This window comes from Geotrypetes seraphini, chromosome 1 (assembly GCF_902459505.1).
Source record: "Geotrypetes seraphini chromosome 1, aGeoSer1.1, whole genome shotgun sequence".
In the NCBI taxonomy this organism is placed as follows: Eukaryota; Metazoa; Chordata; class Amphibia; order Gymnophiona; family Dermophiidae; genus Geotrypetes; species Geotrypetes seraphini.
Window position 1 is genome coordinate 401788953 of NC_047084.1, and position 21715 is coordinate 401810667.

The following is a 21715-nucleotide window of genomic DNA, read 5'->3' on the forward strand; positions in this document are numbered from 1 at the left end:
TCTCAGTGGGCTCAGGCTTGCGACCCACTCTCTCAACACATTACAATCACTCCTTCATTGAGACAGTCTCTCCACTAGTGGATGTTCTCTTCCAATCTCTCCAGAGGTTTACTGTTTCAGACACCCCCCTCATCAGAAGGTCCTCATGACAAATTCCTCGAGCTACGCTTGGGGAGCTCATCTTGACGATCTCCGTACTCAAGGCCACTGGTCCAGCATGGATTGTCAGTGTCACATCAATCTGTTGCAACTCAGAGCGATCTTCAATGCTCTCAAAGCTTTTCAGCATCTTCTTCGCGACCAGGTAGTCCTTATTCGGATAGACAATCAAGTCGCCATGTACTACGTCAATAAGCAGGGAGGAACAGGATCTCTCCCTCTTTGTCAGGAAGCTCAAAGGGTGTGGGACTGGGCGATCTATCACAAAACCTTCATAAAAGCAGTCTATATTCAAAGGGAAAAAAACTGCCTGGTGGACAAATTGAGTCGTCTTCTGCAACCTCGCAAATGGACACTCAATTCCTCACCTCTTCATCACATTTTTTCTCAGTGGGGAACTCCTCACTTTGCGTCTCCCACAACCACAAACTGCCTCAGTTCTGTTCCAGGATATACTCTCCTCATTGCCTCGAGGCAAATGCTTTCCTTCTGGAATGGACAAATCTGTTCCTGTATGCCAGGGGTGTCAAAGTCCCTCCTTGAGGGCGACAATCCAGTTGGGTTTTCAGGATTTCCCCAATGAATATACATGAGATCTATTTGCATGCACTGCTTTCATTGTATGCTAATAGATCTCATGCATATTTATTGGGGAAATCCTGAAAACCCAACTGGATTGTGGCCCTCGAGGAGAGACTTTGACACCCCTGCTGTATGTGTTGCCTCCATTCCCTCTCATTCTCAAGACTCTTGTCAAGCTCAAGAATGATCATGCCACCATGATTCTAATAGCTCCTCAGTGGCCCAGGCAACCCTGGTTCTCTCTTCTACTTCAGCTTAGCAGTAGGGAGCCATATCTTCTACCAGTTTTTTCATCTCTGTTTACACAGAGTCAAGGATCTCTTCTTCATCCCAACCTGCAGTCTCTACACTTGACAGCTTGGTACCTCTCAACATAACTCCTCTTCAGTTTTCTCAACTTGTTCGGGACATTTTAGAGGCTTCCAGAAAGCCTGCCACTAGACAATGCTACAACCAGAAATGGACTAGATTTTCTATGTGGTGCATCACTCATAACAAGGAGCCTTGAGATACCTCCTTGTCTTCCGTCTTGGATTATCTTCTGCACTTTTCTACCTCTGGCCTCAAGTCTACATCCATTTGAGTTCATCTTAGTGCAATTGCTGCTTTCCATCAGCCTATTGAAGGGAAACCTCATCCTAACCTAACCTAACTTTAACATAACTTTATTCTTCTATACCGCCACAATCATACGACTTCTAGGCGGTTTACACTGAAGAGAACTGGACAATCAGCGATTTACAAAATACAAATAGTAAATGTACAACATATTTCTCAAGGATAATAATAATAATAACAGTTTATATACTGCAGGACCATGAAGTTCTATGCGGTTTACAATGAATTAGAAAGATTCTATATGTGTTGCTCCTCCGTGCTCACAGGAGCACCCTTAAACTGTTTCATCTCATGCATGATAGTAAGGTCTTTCTTTTTTCTGACCTTGTATCATGCTTTCATTGCTAGTCTACTTACTCTTACTCATATTCTTATGCTCTCTTTATTTCCTCTCTCTGGCAGGAGTGTCTACCTGATATCCTGGTTATATTATTTGTCTTTTTCCCATAAAGGTGATATTTACTATGTCCTAACATTGCTTGCAACAGACTATGGCTGATTTACATGTCTTTTCTTTTAGTGTGAATGGTTTGAACCATCCCATTAAAAGGAAAAAGATAGCTAACTATGTGTTTAATAAGCATCCTGATGTGATTTATTTACAGGAGACCCACCTCCCGCCTGCTGCCGCCTCTAAATTTAAGTTGAAAGGATATTCCACCCATTTGTATTCCCCTGCAACTCAGAGGAAGAAAAATGGGATATCAATATTTCTCAGTGACAAGCTATCCCCGGTTATTCATTCTGTTAAAACCGACTCTGACGGAAGGTGGTGTCTGGTACATGCTGCGTTGCACTCAATAGATTTTGTGCTCCTTAATATTTACGCTCCTGTTTTGGATCATCCGGACTTTTTCAAAGATCTTCAGCTGGCGTTAGTTGAATATAGTTCTTGCTCTCTGATATTAGGAGGTGACTTCAACCAAATTCAGGACATTTATATAGACCGATCATCCTCTTGCAGACCCTCAAAATCCAGATCTTTCTCAGCCTTACATGCTTTAATGGAAGCCTTCTCCCTTGTAGATCCATGGCGTTTACTACACCCGAAAGGTAGAGAGTACTCTCATTTTTCACCACCACACAACACTTACTCAAGAATTGATTTCTTTCTTCTTTCCCCCTCACTCATTCAAGACGTAACAAATACTATCATTCATCCAATATCTCTTACAGACCACGCAGCCATTTCCTTATACTATCTCGGCCTCACGCAAAGAATCTCCATCTTGGCGACTTAATAATGCCTTACTTTTAGATGATGCAATAGTGGACAAAATCAAATCTTTTACCACGGAATTTTTTGAAATTAACACCAAAGATTCAGAAACCTGTCCTGCTATTGTTTGGGAAGCTTACAAAGCCTCTCTCAGAGGTGAATTGATTAAACTTGCTTCCTGGAAAAAAAAACAATCCTCCCATAAAGAAAAAGAATTGGAAATCTCTATCAAAAACTTAGAACTGCAACATATGTCCACTCATTTACATGATCCATCCATGTTCCAACGCATTCAAAATCTTAAATATGAATATAATACCCTGGTTTCCCACACAGCCCGGCATGACATTTTCATTTCCTCCTCCGGTCACTATATGGGAGATAATCTTATGGGTCGCCCTTTAGCTAGGTACCTTAAAACTAAATCAAAACGTTTGCACATCTCAGCTATTCAAGACTCATCAGGACAATTAGCTAGAACCAGATCTCTGATTTCTTCCCAATATGAAAAATTTTATACTGCTTTATATCAATCTGAGCTTTCAACCTCTGAATCGGACATAGATTCTTTCCTCGCCTCCTTAACTCACCCGACTGTATCAGAATCTATTAAAACAAAACTGGATGCTCCCATCACCACGTCTGAGATTGAAACTGCTATATCCTCCTTACCCACTGGGAAAGCCCCAGGTCCGGATGGCTTTACTAATGAATTTTTCAAAAGTTTCCGAGCTCTTTTGGCGCCTCAACTCCTCACGTATTATGATTTTCTCCACTCCACTCCGGATAAACAGTTTAATTTCGCTGAGGCCACTATTGTAGTTATCCCTAAACCAGAACGTGATGCTACTTTGGTTAAAAATTTTCGTCCTATCTCTCTCCTTAATTTGGATTACAAAATTATGGCAAAACTACTCGCATTAAGACTCACCACAGTGATCCCAACCCTAGTACACAAAGATCAAACAGGATTCATCAAACAAAGATACATAGGAGATAATTTACGCTTATTTCACCATATCAATGCTCATGCCAAAACACTGTCGGATCCTGTGATTGGTCTAGCCATTGATGCTGAGAAAGCCTTCGACCGAGTGGAGTGGCCATTCTTATTCTGAGTACTGAAATGGTATAATTTTGGTCCTTTCTTCACAGATTGGATAGAAACACTATATAGACAACCCACAGCTCGTATCTTGATTAACAACTCTCTCTCTAACAAATTCCCCCTTCATAGAGGCACCCGTCAAGGCTGTCCCCTTTCGCCGTTGTTATTTGACTTGGCACTGGAACCTCTCCTGTCAGCTATCCGACAATGTCCCCTAATTAAGGGTATCCCCTTGTCCACTCGAGACATTAAACTAGCAGCCTATGCTGACGACATCCTCCTCTTTCTCAGGGATCCTCTCATCTCCTTACCCCATCTTATTAACACTGTCTCTCAATACTCTCAACTCTCTGGATATTCTGTTAATTGGGAGAAATCAGAGATCTTTCCTCTCAATGACCATATCTCCTCCTCAGATCTGGCTCAATTTCCTTTTTCATGGTCACAGGGAGCTGTGAAATATTTGGGGGTCCTAATTCATAAAGATCCAGTACACGCCCAAGATCTTAACATATCCAAAATCAAAAATTTAGTTTCAAACACTACAACTCGCTGGTCCCCACTTTATTTGTCATGGTGGGGTAGAATAGCCTCCATTAAAATGACTCTAGCCCCGCAAATTAATTACACCCTTTCCATGCTTCCCCTCCTATGCCGGAAAACATTATTTCACTGGCTCAATAGAAAAATCTCTGAATTTATTTGGAACAAGAAAAAACCCCGTATTGCTCTCGCCAAGCTGAAGGCCTCTAAGAATAATGGCGGATTAAATCTACCAGATTTTTATTATTATTACATCGCATCTTTAGCCAAATATGGAGCTCATTGGATCGTTGATTCTAATCCTCAGGATCAACCAGCATGGTTTGAAATGGAACGCTTTTTATGTGCACCACTACACGTTTCCTGCTTCCTTACAGTGTCAGTACCTAGACACTTGAGAAGGTATTCTTTGTTGAGTGCAACGCAGCATGCTTTTCATCTTCTAGATGCAACAGCTGAGATTTCTGTTAGCGAAATGTCCCTCTGGAATAATAATAATGTCCCTCTGGAATAATAATAATGTCCCTCTGGAATAATTCTAAAATTCAAAATAAGGGTAGATCCCTCTCATGGAAGAGATGGCAGCGGGCGGGTGTCGAGTTTGCCCATCAATTGATTTCCTCCACCTCATTCGTTCCTTTTGATATTTTTTGCTCTACATATTCACTTCCATCCTCCATACATTCCCAATGGCTTATGCTTACTGGAATACTGTCTAAGGTACATATGCGCTCTGACTTTATGACCTCTATCCACACTGTTCGCCACTGGTCTTCTCTGGCCTTAATGAAGGGTAGAGCGATATCTCTTTTTTATAGTATTCTAAGGGACCACTCTTTCACCTTTTCACCTCAATCAATGAACCATTGGGACTCGATTCTGCAGACTACGCTTTCTGATATAGATTGGGAACTTTTCTGGTCCTCCACAAATCGTCCTCTCCTATCTTCCAGAGTCTCGCAATCAATGTTCTTCGTTATGTGGAATGCAGTATGGACCCCATTTCGCATGTGGAAAGCGAAGCTAAAACAAGACTCTACCTGCTGGAATTGTTTGAAAGAGTCTGGAACTATTGACCACATGCTTTTTCATTGCACTATGGTTCACTCCTTCTGGATTCGTATTTGGGACACTATAAAATCTATTACTAAGTGTTCAGAAGAAATTTCCATGGACATTGTAATTCTTTGTTCTCAACACCCTTGTTTCGCACAAACTGCCCACCTAAACTCATTGATGCCATGTTTATAACAGCTCTTATGCATATTCTTAAAAATTGGAAATCATCCTCGTTACTTGACTACACCTTTTGGTGGAACTCTCTGTCCATGTATCATAAATTTGAATCTTATGCATATGAGAAGAACATGATTTCTCGACTCTCCACAAACATGGTGCAAAATAAATCACCTTGGTCATTCTTAGATTCATATGTTCATTCTAACCAGTAGACACTTCTGCCTCTTTATCTATCTATCTGTCTCTCTCTCTCCCTCTTTCTTTCCTTCTCTCTTATTTCATTCTCTCTGCTTTTATATATCTTCTATTAGCAGTTACGCATACCCTGGATTCTTTTATTAATCTGGTTGTATGTAAATGACTGTAAATATGGACTTTTTCTACACCAATATTTCTTATTCAGATTTTGTGTGTTTGAACTGCTTTCTGTATATTTCTTATAATATTCAATAAAAATTATTGAACTAAAAAAAAAAAAAAAGAAAGATTCTACAAATTGAATGGAACATTCATAGTTAGAGATTAGTGGTTAACAGTTTACGGGATCAGATTTGGGGGTGAGATTGTAATGGGGTCGATTGTACAGAATTGTTACCTAGGTACTTCAAGAACAGGTATGTTTTTAGATGTTTCCTAAATTCACCATAGTTATTTGCGTGTATAATTAGTTTTTCCAGATCTTTGCCCCATAAGGCTGCTTGATACGACAGAAGTTGTTAATGGTGTCTCTTAAATTTACATCCTCTAGCCGATGGGGAAATGAACTTCAGGTGTGTTCTTCTCTTATGTCTGTTGGTTGAGAAGGAGAAGAGGTCAGTTATATATTTAGGGGCTAGACTGGATAGTACCTTGAAGCAGAGACATCCCAGCTTGAACTTCGCACGTGCCTCCATTGGCAGCCAGTACAGGAGTCGGTAGGAAGGGGTTATGTGATCGGACTTCTTCAACCCAAAGATCAACCTGACTGCCGCATTTTGTATCAGTTGTAGTCTCTGCATTTTCTTCTGGGAGATTGCCAGATGGGCAATGTTACAATAATCAAGATGGCTTAGTATTAGGGATTGTACCAGAATTCTGAATGATGAAGCATCGAAGTATGCTCTAATGGACCTAAGTTTTCAGTATAGAATTATTAGATTTAGTATCCTGTAGTTTCCAGATTTATGAAAGGACTTTTCAATGTCAAACCTCCTCTCAAACTGCCTCCAGTGGTTTGGGATCCCAATGTTGGACATAGGACTTAGTACTACTCAAAAGGGTCCAGAGAACAGCGACTAAAATGGTTAAGGGGCTGGAGGAGTTGCCGTACAGTGAGAGATTAGAGAAACTGGGCCTCTTCTCCCTTGAAAAGAGGAGACTTAGAGGAGACATGATCGAAACATTTATGATAATGAAGGGAATAGACTTAGTAGATAAAGACAGGTTGTTCACCCTTTCCAAGGTAGAGAGAATGAGAGGGCACTGTCTAAAGTTAAAAGGGGATAGATTCCATATAAACATAAGGAAGTTCTTCTTCACCCAGAGAGTGGTAGAAATCTAGAATGCTCTTCTGGAGGCTGTTATAGGAGGCTGAAAGCACCCTCCAGGGATTTAAGACAAAGTTAGACATGTTCCTGCTGAACCAGAATGTACGCAGGTAAGGCTAAACTCAGGGCACTGGTCTTTTGACCTAAGGGCCGCTGCAGGAGTGGACTGCTGGGCACGATGAACCACTGGTCTGACCCAGCAGCGGCAATTCTTATGTTCTCATGTTCTATGTTCTTATATTGTTCTTGTTCAATGGATGAAGCCTCCTTTTGAACCAATGGATACGGCTCATCTGAAATAGCTCACTTGAAAAGTGGTGTTTCTAATTGCCCTCATATCTGCTCCAAGAGTCAGTGAGCTGCAAGCTTTAGTTGCTGATCCATCTTTCACAGTTTTCCATCAAGACAAGGTGGTACTTCATACTCATCCTAAATTCATACCTAAAGTAGTTTCAGAATTTCGGAATCTCAACCAATCCATTGTTCTTCCAGTGTTTTTTCCAAGGCCTCATTCTCATCCTGGAGAATCAGCTCTTCATACCCTAGACTGTAAACATGCTTTGGCCTTCTACTCAGAAACCACCAAATCACACAGATCTGCTGCTCAACTTTTTGTCTCCTTCAATCCAAACAAGTTGGATTGAAGGAGACAAAAGCAAACCATCTCCAACTGAATGGCTGCTTGTATCTCTTTCTGCTATGCTCAGGCTGGACTACATCTACAGAGATGAATCACAGCCCACAAAGTCAAAGCCATGGCGGCTTCAGTGGCTTTCCTCAGATCCACTCCTATTGAGGAAATTGCAAAGCTGCCACCTGCTCCTTGGTTCATACTTTCACCTCTCATTATTGTCTGGATGTTTTCTCCAGACGAGATGGCCATTTTGGCCAGGCAGTATTACAAAATTTATTCTCCTGAATTGTCAACACTCCCACCATCTCATTCTGGTTAGCTTGGAGGTCACCCATATGTGAGAATAGGCTGCTTGCTTGTCCTGGGATAAAGCACAGTTACTTACCGTAACAGGTGTTATCTAGGGACAGCAGGCAGCTATTCTCACAACCCACCCACCTCCCTGGGTTGGCTTCTCTGCTAGCTATCTGAACTGAGGAGACGCTGTGCTGGGTGGGAAGGTACACGCGTGCGTCAGACTCAAAACTTCAGATTTTCTTCAAGCAAGTCTGCTTGCGAGGCTGTCCGCATCCTGGCTCCGTGGATGACGTCACCCACATGTGAGAATAGTTGCCTGCTGTCCCTGGATAACACCTGCTACGATAAGTAACTGTACTTTATGGTAATAACTGTGCTTTATATGAAAACATTGGCATATTCTTAAGAGGCATCAGTGTTTTAAAGATAAGAAATTGGTGATTGCTTATTTGAGAGAAAAGAATCTTAAAGAAAAACTCTGGACAGTTGAAAGCTGGATGATAACTCAGTTTTGATCCAAATTTGAGCAATGGGTGCTTCATATAACTTGGCAATCATGTTGATAAGAAGAGGACTAAAATCAAACCAGCGAAGAACTTGAAATAGATAAATCCATTCAACCCAGATGAAGGTGTTGAGAAGAGAGCTGCAAGAGAAGTAATAGATCCAGCATTATATAATATACAAGGAAGTAGTCTGGTGTTAGAATAAGAATGATTCCCTGAGACAAAACAGGTTTCATCTGGATTGATGACATATGGAAGAACATTATTCAGTCTCAAGACCAGTATTATGGCATAGATCTTTGCCTCCAGGTTAATAAGAGAGATGAGGGTATAGTTCTTGACCTCAATGGGATCTCTATCTGGCTTGAAAAAGACAATGAGCATCATCTCCACAAAAGAATGGTCAGCTGTAGATTCACCTTGTAGAATCTTATATAATTACATCACGTATTGGGCAAGTATTGAGGAAAAGTTTTTGTCAAGCAGAGCCGTTTTACTCTCAAGTGCAGTAGTGCATCTCAAATTCAGATCACAGATCTATTATTGCTGAGTGGCTAGTTTGAATAAGATCTTTAATAAGTTTAAGTTCTTCTAGTACCACTGATAAGTGAACTGAAATCTTACAATTTCTCTTACAGTCTTAGTTTCTCTTTGCTGGCATCTTGGAGGGAGACGGTGGATCAAGCTTGTGGCATTTACTATATCTGAAAGTGCAGAACTGCTACTAAATGAAAAAGTTGCCAAGAATGGTAAGCTCTATGTAGAGAAACTGCGGGACATGTCATGCTCAACAGCACCCCCTTTTACTGTGGTTTAGTAAAAGGGCCCCAAAAATTGTTTAGCCTCTGCCGGTTTGATATTTCTCTGCTAGCATTCAAATCCTTGCATGACATGGCGCAGGGCTACGTGATGGCTAAACTTCCTCCTTACATACCGAACCGGTCCCTCTACTTCCAGGTTGAAATACACCTCCAAACGCCCCCTGGTAGTGCTTTTCAACTGCAAACCACCAAACGATGGTCCTACTTCCGCTTCATAACAAGCTATTGAAATCGACTGCCCCGTAGATCAGATCACTTGAAGGACTCTTCAACTTTAGAAAAGCAATAAAAACATACCTCTTCACCTATCCCCCTGGCCTTGACTGATTGACTACAAAGAAATGTATATTGGTACCAGAACCAGTATGTGGCACATAAGGAGAACTTGTATTGTAAAATCTTGCATTGTAACTATGGCAAATCTAACCTGTAAACTGTGTGTATCAAATTAGGATAAAGCTTGTACTGAAAACCTTGAATTGTAAGGATAACTATGGAAAATTGTAACCGGTAAACTATATTAATATTCGACCCCTAATATGTGTCAAGTTAGGATAAAGCTTGTATCGTAAACTTGTACTGAAATTATGTATGTTTAATCTGTAACCTGTTCTGAGCTCTTTGGGGACAATAGGATAGAAAACAAATTAAATAAATAAACTTGTTTGTTCTTACCTGCTTCTTTGAATGCATCTCCTGTATTCTCTATTGGTTTATAACATTTTCTAATTGTGAAGTCATTGTCTCAAACATCTGGCATTCTTTTGTTTCCTGAAATTTGGGTTTTAACCTTGCCTTACTCCATACCTTTTTTAAGGTCTGATGCAGTTGTATTTCTGCTGTTGTGGTTGTAATTGCTGCTCAATGCAGTCAATCCAAATGCCTTTAGAAAACATGGACTATGAGTGTCATAAATGCTGTTCCTTGCAGGTTATTCAAATACCTTCTTAGAAATTTGTTGTATACATCTGTTGTTAAAACTCATAATTGCTGCGTCATGTAGATGATCCCTTTAGTTACCTCTGTGACATCTGGTGCCACTAGTCATATGTCTGCCATCCTTTCAGTTTTTGTAGCTAAGGATCCTCTCTAGTGGTTTAAATTCTGGTATGTAAACTAACTTTTTTACTGGCAATTTTAGGAATCTACTGAATCAGCATTTGAAGCTGCCAACATATATGCAGATACTTTTGAAAGATTTCGTCTATTTTTCAAAGAAAATGAAAGCCTTGATTTAGAAGCACTGAAGGAGCAGGATCATGGTGAGTAAATGTTTTAACAAGACATTATTACTTCAAAAGAAAATGTATATAATGGAACTCCTCTTGTAAAAGAAAAGACTAAGAAGATTAGGGCTCTTCAGCTTGGTAAAGAGACAGCTGAGGGGGAGATATGATTGAAATCTACAAAATCCTGAGTGGATCGATTTTTACTGCATCATTATTTAAAAAGACTAAGGGACACTCGATGAAGTTACAGAGTAATACTGTCAAAACCAATAGGAGAAAATATTTTTTCATTCAGAATAGTCAAGCTCTGGAACGCGTTGCCAGAGGATGTGGTAAGAGCAGTTAATGTAGCTGCTTTTAAAAAAGGTTTGAACAAATTCCTGGAGGAAAAGTCCATAGTCTGCTGTTGAGACAGACATGGGATGATAGTATGGAATGCTGATACTATTTGGGGTTTTGCCAGGTACTTGTGACTTGGATTGGCCTCCATGAAGATGGGATACTAGGCTAGATGGACCATGGTCTGCCCCAGCAAGGCTATTCTTATGTTCTTATACAATTTTTGCATTTCTATTTTTTTTTTGTTGAATTTTTTAAAAATATATTTCTTTGTTTACATTATGAACACAACTTTATAAAATATTTCACACAGATATATTGGGGAAGGAGGTGGTAAAATACAGCATATTGGTGCCTGAAGAGAGAAATGGTGCTATCTTAACTGTCTGGCATTCTTGTGGTCATCTGGACCTGACATCATTGATGGTTGGTTTATCAGATGTCTGGATTTCCCAGGACATGTTCTCTTTTTGGGGGCTCCATTGGATGTATTTTCTAATTTGCTGCTGAAGTCCAAATTTTGCCATTTTGAGGGGCGGTGGCAGCAGCCTAAAAAAGAAATCAACCCAGCCAGGATCAGTGTTATGCTCTGGAGCTCCTTCCTCTTCTGGCAGCCTTCCCATCCAGCCCTCTCCCACCTGCACCCCCTTCCCCACAGCCCTTTTCAATGACTCTGCAGCAGCATTCAGGCAGGCTGTTGACGTTGGGGCCTTCCCTCTGCGAGTCCCACCTATTTGTTTTAACTTCCTTTTTACACACAGGCAGGACTCACAGAGGGAAGGCCCCGACGTCAACAGCCTGTCTTGATCATTACCACTGTAGAGTCGCTGAAGAGGGCCGTGGGGAAGGGGATGCAGGTGCAGGTGGGAGGGAGAGGTCCAGATGCAGGACTCATGGGTGAGGGAGGAGGAAGAAAGAGAGGAAAGGAGGGAAAGGAAAAATGTTATACAGGCTGGAAGGAGGGTGGAAAGATGCTGGCTACAGAATGCTGGGAACAATGGAAGAGAGGAGACACTGAAAATGGAGACAAATAGTGACACAGAGAAGGAGCAAGCTAGAATTATAAGGATACGAATACAGAGGGAGCAATGCTGAAAGGGGGAGAGTAAATGGGTTTACAGAGGGAGGCAAAGCTGAAAGAGTCTAGATGGGCAAACAGAGAGGAATAATACTGAAATGGAGGGTTAATGGGGACACAGAGAGGGAGCAATGCTGAAGGGGGATAATGCTGAAAAGGGGGAGGTGAAATAGAGACACAGAGAAGCAAAGCTGAAAAAAGGGGGGAAGATAAGGATATTGAGAGGGCAGATGGTGAACATAGGTGGTAGGAGGATAAGGATAGGGACACAATGAACATTCTGGAAAAGAGGCGAGATAGGCATATAGGAGAGATGGACACACACAAAATGAAATACTGGAAAAGAGGTGGAATGGTGATACAGATCAAGGAGAGATGGGGGGAGGGGCTCAGGCTGGATGGAATGGAGAGACAGAGGGCCAACAAGCCATATGGAATGACTGGTGCAGTGGTCATGTATGGAGAACCGAAAAACAAACATTTAGAGAAATGAAAGAAAAAAGTAAAAGAAAACACGAAAAAAGGTAAAAATGAAAAGAAATGTAAAGAAAAATATACAAGGGACCACCTAGTTTCATGAGCCAATAACTTTTGGGTAGTAGTATCTAAGGATTCCCCAAAAAGTTTATCGCCCAAACAAGGAGCATTGGCTAGGTGATCTTGATGGTTAACATCCAGTTCAGATACCCGAAGCCAAGCTAAGCGCCTCATAGCCACAGCCTTGGCGGTAGCTTGAGATGTAAGCTCAAAGGTGTCATAGATTGAGTGTAACAAAAACTTCCGGAATTGTAACAAACTGGAAGTATACTGTTGCAGAAGAGGTACCTTAGGCTCAGGAAGATACTTCTGAAGGACAGACACTTGTTGAACCAAGTGCTTGAGATAAAAGTAACAATGAAAAGCATAATTACTAGACCGGTTGGCAAGCGTGGCATTTTGATATAAATGCTTGCCAAAGTAATCCATGGCCCTCTCTGCCAGGAGGAACAGAAGCATATACACTGGCCCCAGCAGACTTCTTCAGAGTGGACTCCACTAGGAGGGACTCATGAAGTTGAGGCTTGTCAAAGCCTGGAATAGGAATCACCCTATAAAGGGCATCAAGCTTACGAGGAGATCCAGGGATTGTCAAAGGAGTTTCAAGATTTTTATAAAAAGTCTTCCGAAAAATGTCATGAAGGGGGAGCTTGAGGAACTCCTTAGGAGGCTGATCAAAATCCAATGCATTTAAAAATGCTTTAGATTTCTTTGAATCAGATTCTAGAGGGATAGAAAGTGTCTCTGACATTTCCCTCAAAAATTTTGAAAAAGAAGTCTGTTCTGGTTTAGGAACAGGCTCTTGAGAAGAAGAATCTTCATTAGAAGAAGCCTCATCATCTGTCACAAGAGGCTCTTCAGAATCATCCCAGAGATCTGGGCCCCGCACTGGTGGTAACCAACCCCGAGAATCCAGAGTGAAGGATTCAATATTTCTGGTCTTCCCCGATCTGACCAACATCACGTCAAGGGAGGTATGGGAAGAAGAACGATGTTGAACTGGCTCCAACATTGACCGCTGGCCCAGCGGCATCGAAACAACCGTAAACACCAGTTCTGCAAAGGTTGTTACCGAGGAGATAGGCCCAGACCCCACCGGAATCGAAAGTGCCAGCATTTGCACCCAAGAGTCAGAGCGAACTAGTGCCATAAGGGTCGATGCCGATACCGATACCAAAGGCTCAGACCGGACCGGCACCAGGGGAGCCGGTGTCAGCAAGGCAGGGAGTATGTGTTGTAACTGCTTCCATAACTGGATTTGCAGTATTGCTACAATTTTGTCGTCCAGGGACTGCTTGCTTTTTCGCCGGTACATTTGGTGCCACTTTACGCTCCGGAGATGAGGAGGCCAATGACGAGGCACTCACCTCAATGGGAGCCAAGTGTTTCTTGGGACACCTCAAGGTCTGAAGGACTTGGCTCACTGCTGAAGCTACCTGAGGGCCCGAAGGGGTAAGGGAAGGCTTCTTAGCTGGCTTACCTACTGGCTGCGACACCGAGGAAGATTCATGCGGTGTTGACTGATGTGATGCCGATTTCGGCGTGGACGCTGACGTCGGAGCCGGTGTTGAATCACCCTCCATACCGGAGCCGAATAATAACCGCTGCTGAATCTGACAGTTTTTGAAGGTCTGCTTCTGAAGAGAATAAAAACGGGTGCAGGAATCAGCCCTGTGGTCTGGACACAAACACTGGAGGCACAGCGATGCGGATCCGTAAGGGATATAGGGCGAGCACACCGTGGGCATTTTTTGAAACCTGATTGTGGTCGGGACATGAATGGAAACACGGCCACAGCAAAATCGAAGGTCGAGGTTTGATTTGTGGCAACAGGCCCCGCCGGAAACCCCCCCGAAAATACACAAATTTTTTTAGAAAAGAAGAGACAAATAAAATAAAATTGAAAAGAGACAAAAAAATCAAGGAAAAATGCAGCGTGACCTCCTTGTGAATTTTGTGTATATTTAAGTTCAGTTCAAAGGAAGGCTACTACAAGGGTTGATGGTCTATGTCCTATAGGCATATGGGAACTGAGTTCATGATCTCCATCTGTATACTTTGAGGAAGTCTTAAGTTTGTCTTCAAAGATCTTTCTGACACCCCATAAAAGAGTACAATTCTCACCACTGAAACATAGTGTATGTTGGTTACTTTGAGGAAGGGCATGAGAAGGGAGATAATAGTGATGTTTAAATACCTACATGGCCTAACTATACATGAGATGACTCCCCTTTTATTACATAGCAAATCCAGAGTAAGAGGGCAGGAGATGCAGTGCAGCAGTGCTGGGCTCTGCAGTACTGTATGACACTACGTTGTTACAGAAAGTTAGGTAGAGGCAGCGAAAAAAGTTAAACAGAAGTTGAAACGCAACATCTTAGCTCTGTGGAAGCTAGGAAACTGAGGGACCGTGCACCTACTTTGGGCAGGAAGGTACTCGCGCATGCGTGGTGCGGGCTAGCAAGAACTTTCTAAGTTCCAAGAGTGCAATTCACTCTAAAATGTCCGTTTCGGGACTCCGTTGGTGCCGTCACCCACCATGAGAATAAGCTGCCTGCTTGTCCTGGGATAATCTTGTCTCTTGCAGTTGATACTTTAGATTAGAATCTAAATCACAATTTTACATGAGGTAAAACTCTTTATAGTTTATAAATCTTTCCTTAATTGCTTCTGATAATTTCAGCTATACACAACTGAAAGAAGTGCAACATGCTGAAAGTGAAAAACTATTTAAACCAGGGGTGCCCACACTTTTTTGGCTTGCGAGCTACTTTTAAAATGACCAAGTCAAAATGATCTACCAACAATAAAATTTTAATAAACACAAAGCACACTGTACGCAGATAAAATTTTAATTATCATTTCTATTCGGGGTTTTTTTTCACAGTGCTCAAGGCAGATGACTTTAAAATATGCAATGTCACCTCAGTAACAACTATACAAAAATAGACAAATATACCCCCTCCCTTTTTACTAAACCAAGATAGCAGTTTTTAGCGCAGGGAGCTGCGCTGAATGCCCTGCGCTGCTCTCGATGCTCATAGGCTTCTTGTGCTAAAATCCGCTACTGCGGTTTAGTAAAAGGGGGGGTCATAGTGCAAAATATAGCAAGCAGATATAAATTCTCAAAATGGACACATTTTGATCACTAAATTTAAAATAAAATCATTTATCCTACCTTTGTTGTCTGGTGATTTTATGAGTCTCTGGTTGCACTTTCTTCTTCTGACTGCATGCAATACTGACATTTTAGACTGGATTTTGGAAGTAAAGGTGCAGCTGAAGGAAAATAGATTTGCATGGAAGATGATCCAGAGGAAAAATAAAGATTCACTTTTCAAATGCATCTACTCTTCTTAAAGCTACTTCACCCCTCTTGGCAAGTTTTTCACTTTGGGCAGGGTCAAACATATTGGCTAATAGAAAGCAAGCATAGGTAGCTTATTTACTAACTAGTCCAACAGAAGCATGTATTCAGGTAGATTGCCATGGCTGTTCACAACCCAGCAGTGAGAAACAGTGGGGTGTCCTCTGTAGGAGCAGCAAAATATTAGACCCTGGTCTGATGCTTCCTGAATCAGAGCCTGAAACTCAAGGTACCTAATGAAGGACACATTGGTTTTGCAGGGCTTCTCTAACCTGTCTTAGAGACTCCCAAGCACTCTGGTTTTCTGAATATGCAAAACATATATTAGCATACACCAGTAGATGCTAAATGGTCAGCTACATCTGGAAATGCCGAATTGTCCCTTTCTTCCGGGCTTGCAAATGTCCAGCTGGATGCCTCCGGCTGCTCCTGCAACCCTTGCACAGGCAACTAAAACACCGTACCTCGGGCTGGCTACTTTCATTCGCTTCCTCCTCTACGTGCTGCTCTGACCTTCGTCTCTTCCACCGCCAGGTATGGGGGGTTGGGGTGCTCTTCCTCCCGCAAAACTTTTCTTCCCAGCCCGGCTCCTCAATGGAGCCTTAGAGTTGGCAGCAGCTGCTCGAGACATGTGGTAGGCCGTACTCCGGGTGGGGCCTCTTTCTCGTGGTCCGTCGCAAACGGCTCCACGTGCACCTGGGGGTGGGGGGGAGGTGGAGGCTGGCTTGCCTGGCGCTTCTGTAGTTGCTGCTGGCCTGTTGTGGCGTCAGGTAAAAGAGAGAATGCAAAGGCAATGCAAGTCTATCGCGGAGCCCCGGATGGGCTCCGCGATCGACTTGCATTACCTTTGTGATCGACTGGTTGATCGCGATCGACCTTTTGGGCACCCCTGATCTAAACTTCATTTTCTGCATGTTGCACTGCTTTCAGCTGAAATTATCAGAAGCAATTAAGGAAAGATTTATAAACCATAATGAGTTTTACCTCATGCAAGTTGTCATTTCGTTAATAAGACACTAACTATTTTTCTCCGGCCCTCCACATACCTACAAATCCAAAATGTGGCCCTGTAAATGGTTTGAGTTTGAGACCACTGGGTTATTTATAGCAGAGAATGACACGGTGGCGGTTTACCCGCGGCTACTGCATTTAGCCGCGGGTAACCCACCAAAAACGGGGAATGAAAATTAGCAGCCTCTGCGGGGACGGGGACAAGGCCATCACCGCCCCGTGGAGTGAGGCATAAAGGATCGTGCGGTCCCCGCAGCCCCTACTCGCCCACCCGCAAGCCGGCTCGATCGTTTAACCAGCTTCCTCTCTCCACCTCACCTTAGTTTGCCGGCTTTCTTTTTCGGCGACCAGAACGCTTTCAAAAGAGCCGCGCACATGCGGCTGCTCAGTATTCAATCTTCTGCTCTGACCCAACCGGAAACAGGAAGTTTCAGCAGAGCAGAAGATTGAACTTTGAGCAGCCGCGCATGCGCGGCTCTTTGAAAGCGTTCCGGTCGCCGAAAAAGAAAACCGGCAAACTAAGGAGAGCTGGAGAGCAGTAGCGTACCAAGGGGGGTGGGGGGTGGGAGGGGCGAAAAAGGTAATGGCGCCAGGCCTTGGAGCACCGAGGTAGACCGCTTCTCCCCCCTCCCAGCCGAACCCTTGCTGACCCTCCTATCTCTCCCCCCCAAGTGAACCTTTCCGACCCTCCCAGCAAAAGCAGCAAACCTCCCTCCAGTAGCGTCGGCTTTCTCCTCCCTCTGCCGCATCACTGTGGCGTTATCAGTGACGCGGCAGAGGGAGGAGAAAGCCGCGAAGGAGGTTTGCTGCTCGCTGCTCCCTCGCTGGGAGGGTCGGAAAGGTTCACGGGGGGGAGGTAGGAGGGTCAGTGGGGGTTTGGCTGGGAGGGGGGAGAAGTGGTCTGCCTCGGTGCTCCATTACCTTCTTCGGGCAGCAGCAGCGTTTACAATTCGCTGCTGTTGCCGGCTTCAGGCCTTGTTCTCTGCCGGGTCCTGCCTACTTCCTGTTTTCATGAAGACTGGACCCGACAGAGAGGAAGGCCTGAAGCGGGCAACAGCAGTGAATTGTGAATGCTGCTGCTGCCCGATGAAGTTCAGGACATCGGGGAAGGAGCAGGGAGAAATCGGCTGCTGGCTTGGGGGGTGAGGGTAGGGAAAGAATCGTGGAAGTGGAGAAATTGGCACGATGGCTTTGTGGGGGATAGGGGGAGAGAGAAAGAAAGGAAAAAATAAAGAGGGGGGGCCAGGGGGAGAGAAAGAAAGGCAGAAATAAAGAGGGGTCGGGGAGAGAGAAAGAAAGGCAGAAATAAAGAAGGGGTCAAGAGGGAGAGAAAGAAAGGCAGAAAGAAAGAGGAGGGCCAGGGGGAGAGAGAAATAAAGAGGGAGGCCAGGGGAAGAGAGAAGCAGAAATAAAGAGGGGGGCCAGAGGGAGAGAGAAAGAAAGGCAGAAATAAAGAGGGAGTCAAGGGGGAGAGAAAGAAAGGCAGAAATAAAGAGGGGTCAGGGGGAGAGAGAAAGAAAGGCAGAAATAAAGAGGGGGTCAAGAGGGAGAGAAAGAAAGGCAGAAAGAAAGAGGAGGGCCAGGGGGAGAGAGAAATAAAGAGGGAGGCCAGGGGAAGAGAGAAGCAGAAATAAAGAGGGGGTCAAGGGGGAGAGAAAGAAAGGCAGAAAGAAAGAGGAGGGCCAGGGGGAGAGAGAGAAATAAAGAGGGAGACCGGGGGAGAGAGAAAGAAAGGCAGAAAGAAAGAGGAGGGCCAGGGGGAGAGAGAAATAAAGAGAGAGGCCAGGGGAAGAAAGAAGCAGAAATAAAGAGGGGGGCCAGAGGGAGAGAGAAAGAAAGGCAGAAATAAAGAGGGGGTCAAGGGGGAGAGAAAGAAAGGCGGAAAGAAAGAGGAGGGCCAGGGGGAGAGAGAAATAAAGAGAGAGACCAGGGGGAGAGAGAAAGAAAGGCAGAAATAAAGAGGGGAGCCAGGGGGAGAGAGAAAGAAAGAGGGGGGGCAGGAGAAGAAAGAAGAAGGACCAGAGACTCATGAAATCACCAGACAAAAAGGTAGGAAAAATGATTTTATTTTCAACTTAGTGATCAAAACGTGTCCGTTTTGAGAATTTATATCTGCTGTCTATATTTTTCACTATGGCCCCCTTTTACTAAAACGCAATAGCGGTTTTTAGCGCAGGGAGCCTATGAGCGTCGAGAGCAGCGTGGGGCATTCAGTGCAGCTCCCTGCGCTAAAAACCGCTATCGCAGTTTAGTAAAAAGGGAGGGGGAATATTTGTCTATTTTTGTATAGTTGTTACTGAGGTGACATTGCATAAAGTCATCTGCCTTGACCGCGGAATATAAATGATAATTAATATTTTCTCTGCGTACAGCGTGCTTTGTGTTTTTAAAATTTTATTGTTGGTAGATCATTTTGACTTGGCCACAAAGATAAGGGGGAGGGAGGGAGGGGAGCTGCTGAAAGACATCTAGTAATCCTTGCAGGCTTGACTGTGCAGGGAATTATTTTTGTAAAATCATGTTTTGTTATGTGACTGGCATTATCTAGACTTTAATTTCTATGAATGAATAGAATGAAAATGATATAAAATTACTTGCTTGCGGGGACCGCGTGTTCCGGCTCACACAAGGAAGGTGGGGGTGAAACGGAAAAAGTTTCTCTTCCTTGGAAATAGATTCTGAAGTGACCTCATCAAAGAAGACCAGCACCAAATGTACAAGAAATCCCTTAAACAATGTCAAAAGAGCCCAAAATAGAAAACTGCTACTGCCTTGAGACTCCATTATTGAAGGAATCAACTTGAAATCACAGAAGAGACAGGAAAAGGTTAAATGCCTCATGGAATCCTCAGGTACAAAACACAAACCAAATTGTGAATGAAATCAGAGCAGACAGTAAGAATTATAAAATTGATGTCATTATCCATCTGGAAAAAAAGGCATACTAGAAATAATGCCTCAGCAATACAATTTTCAGAAGTTCTATTTGCTCATGGTAAGGGAGAAGAGAGACTGCTAGTGATGGTGGGGGGACTGATAGAAGATATGAAAGAAGGGTGGTAGAAAGGAACAGATGGTAAAGGAGGGAGGGAAGGGTGGTGGTGGAAAGGAATAGAACAGACATTGAAAGAGGGTAGAGAGGAACAGACCCTGAAAGGAAATGTGGAAGGCAGAGTGGGGAGAAGACGCTGGAAGGGAAGAAGACAGATGGCAGACTATGGGGGAGCGGAGGGAAGAAGATGGGTGCTAGACGGGGACGGTGACGGGGCGGTGAATGGGATGGCAGTGGCGGTGACGGGGCGGTGAAAGGGATGGCGGTGACGATGATGGGGCGGTGAAGGAAACGGCGGTGATGGGGCGGTGCAGAGGATGGTGGGCCGGGGACGGTGCAGTGACGGGGACAGATTTTTTCCCCGTGTCATTCTCTAATTTATAGCATACAACAAACATTGACATTAGAAACTATTCAACAGTGTCTATCACCACTTAAAGATGTTTTAAAAGAGAATTGTTCAAAGATAGTGTTCCACTGACAGATTCTACTCGTATTAAGCACAGAAATTAAACTTTACAACTTTGTGCCATGATTTAAAAGAATATATATTACAAGCATGTTGGTATTAAGTACATATCAATTATAGTAGCATGGAGCAGTCTCATCTCAGCAATGATTGGCATTTAAAAAGGGCACTCCCTACTTTAGAGCAATCTTTTCTGACTTATTACTGCTCAGAAACAGAGCACAGCTTGTCTCTGAGTCTTTCTTTCTGGAAACACTGCCATAGCAGAATTGTTTATCAAATATGTGCCTTGTGTACTGTACACAAGGATAATATATTCTGAGAGGAGCTCCAATATACTAATATTCCTAACACAGCCTGAGCTCTGACAGAAAAGTTAGCTTGTACCCCAAAGGCAAAGTATTCAATATAGAGTATGAGATAGGGTTTAGGTATTAGTTAGGATATTGGATTATTTCCCCCAGATCAAGTTTCAAGTTTATTAAAATATTTGTTTGACCGCTTAATCTAATTTCTAAGCGGTTAACATGATAAAATTACATAAAAACAAGTTAAACAGTTACATTGAGACGTATATTAAAACAGGGAAAACAAGTGACTTGCACAGACATACGGCAACAAAGGGACGGATGGGGAAGAACTACAATTGATATAGGATAGGCAAAACATCAATAGCTAAAACAATAGGTTAGGTAAAAAATTATTAATAAAAATTAAGATTTAATTATAAACTTGGCCCTTAAAAGGGCATTTTAACCAAAAGCGTCTCGGAATAAAAATGTCTTTAATCCTGTTTTAAATTGTTTTATATCTGATTCGTTACGAAGATATATAGGCAATAAATTCCAGAGAGAAGGAGCATAGAAACATAGAATATGACGGCAGAAAAGGGCCTACGGCCCAACAAGTCTTTCCACTCAAATAACCTCTTTGAATAAGTTCCTCTTTGAAGTGAGCCCATGTGTTGATCCCATTTGATCTTAAAATCAGTCACGTTACTGGCCTCAACTACCTGAAGTGGAAGATTATTCCAACGGTCGACCACTCTTTCGGTGAAGAAGTACTTCCTAGTGTCACCATGGAATCTCCCGCCTCTGATTTTCAGCGGATGCCCCCTTGTCGCCGTAGGGCCTGTAAGGAAGAAGATATCTTCTTCCACCTCAATGCGGCCAGTAACGTATTTGAACGTCTCTATCATGTCACCCCTCTCTCTGCGTTCCTCGAGAGAGTAAAGGTGCAACTTACCTAGTCATTCTTCATAAGGGACATCCTTGAGCCCTGAGACCATCTTGGTGGCCAATCGTTGAACCGATTCCATTCTTAGCACATCCTTCCGATAGTGTGGCCTCCAAAACTGTACACAGTACTCTAGATGTGGTCT

General features: G+C 43.1%; 1 protein-coding gene across 1 annotated transcript in view; it reads left to right on the forward strand.

The window, feature by feature from the left end:
* The window catches only part of LOC117347325 (dynein heavy chain 6, axonemal-like), a 2502256-nt gene that overhangs the window by 361613 nt on the left and 2118928 nt on the right, over window positions 1-21715 (forward strand). The window contains 1 exon segment of the mRNA XM_033918113.1: window positions 10394-10514. Coding sequence (XP_033774004.1) covers window positions 10394-10514 — 121 coding nt within the window.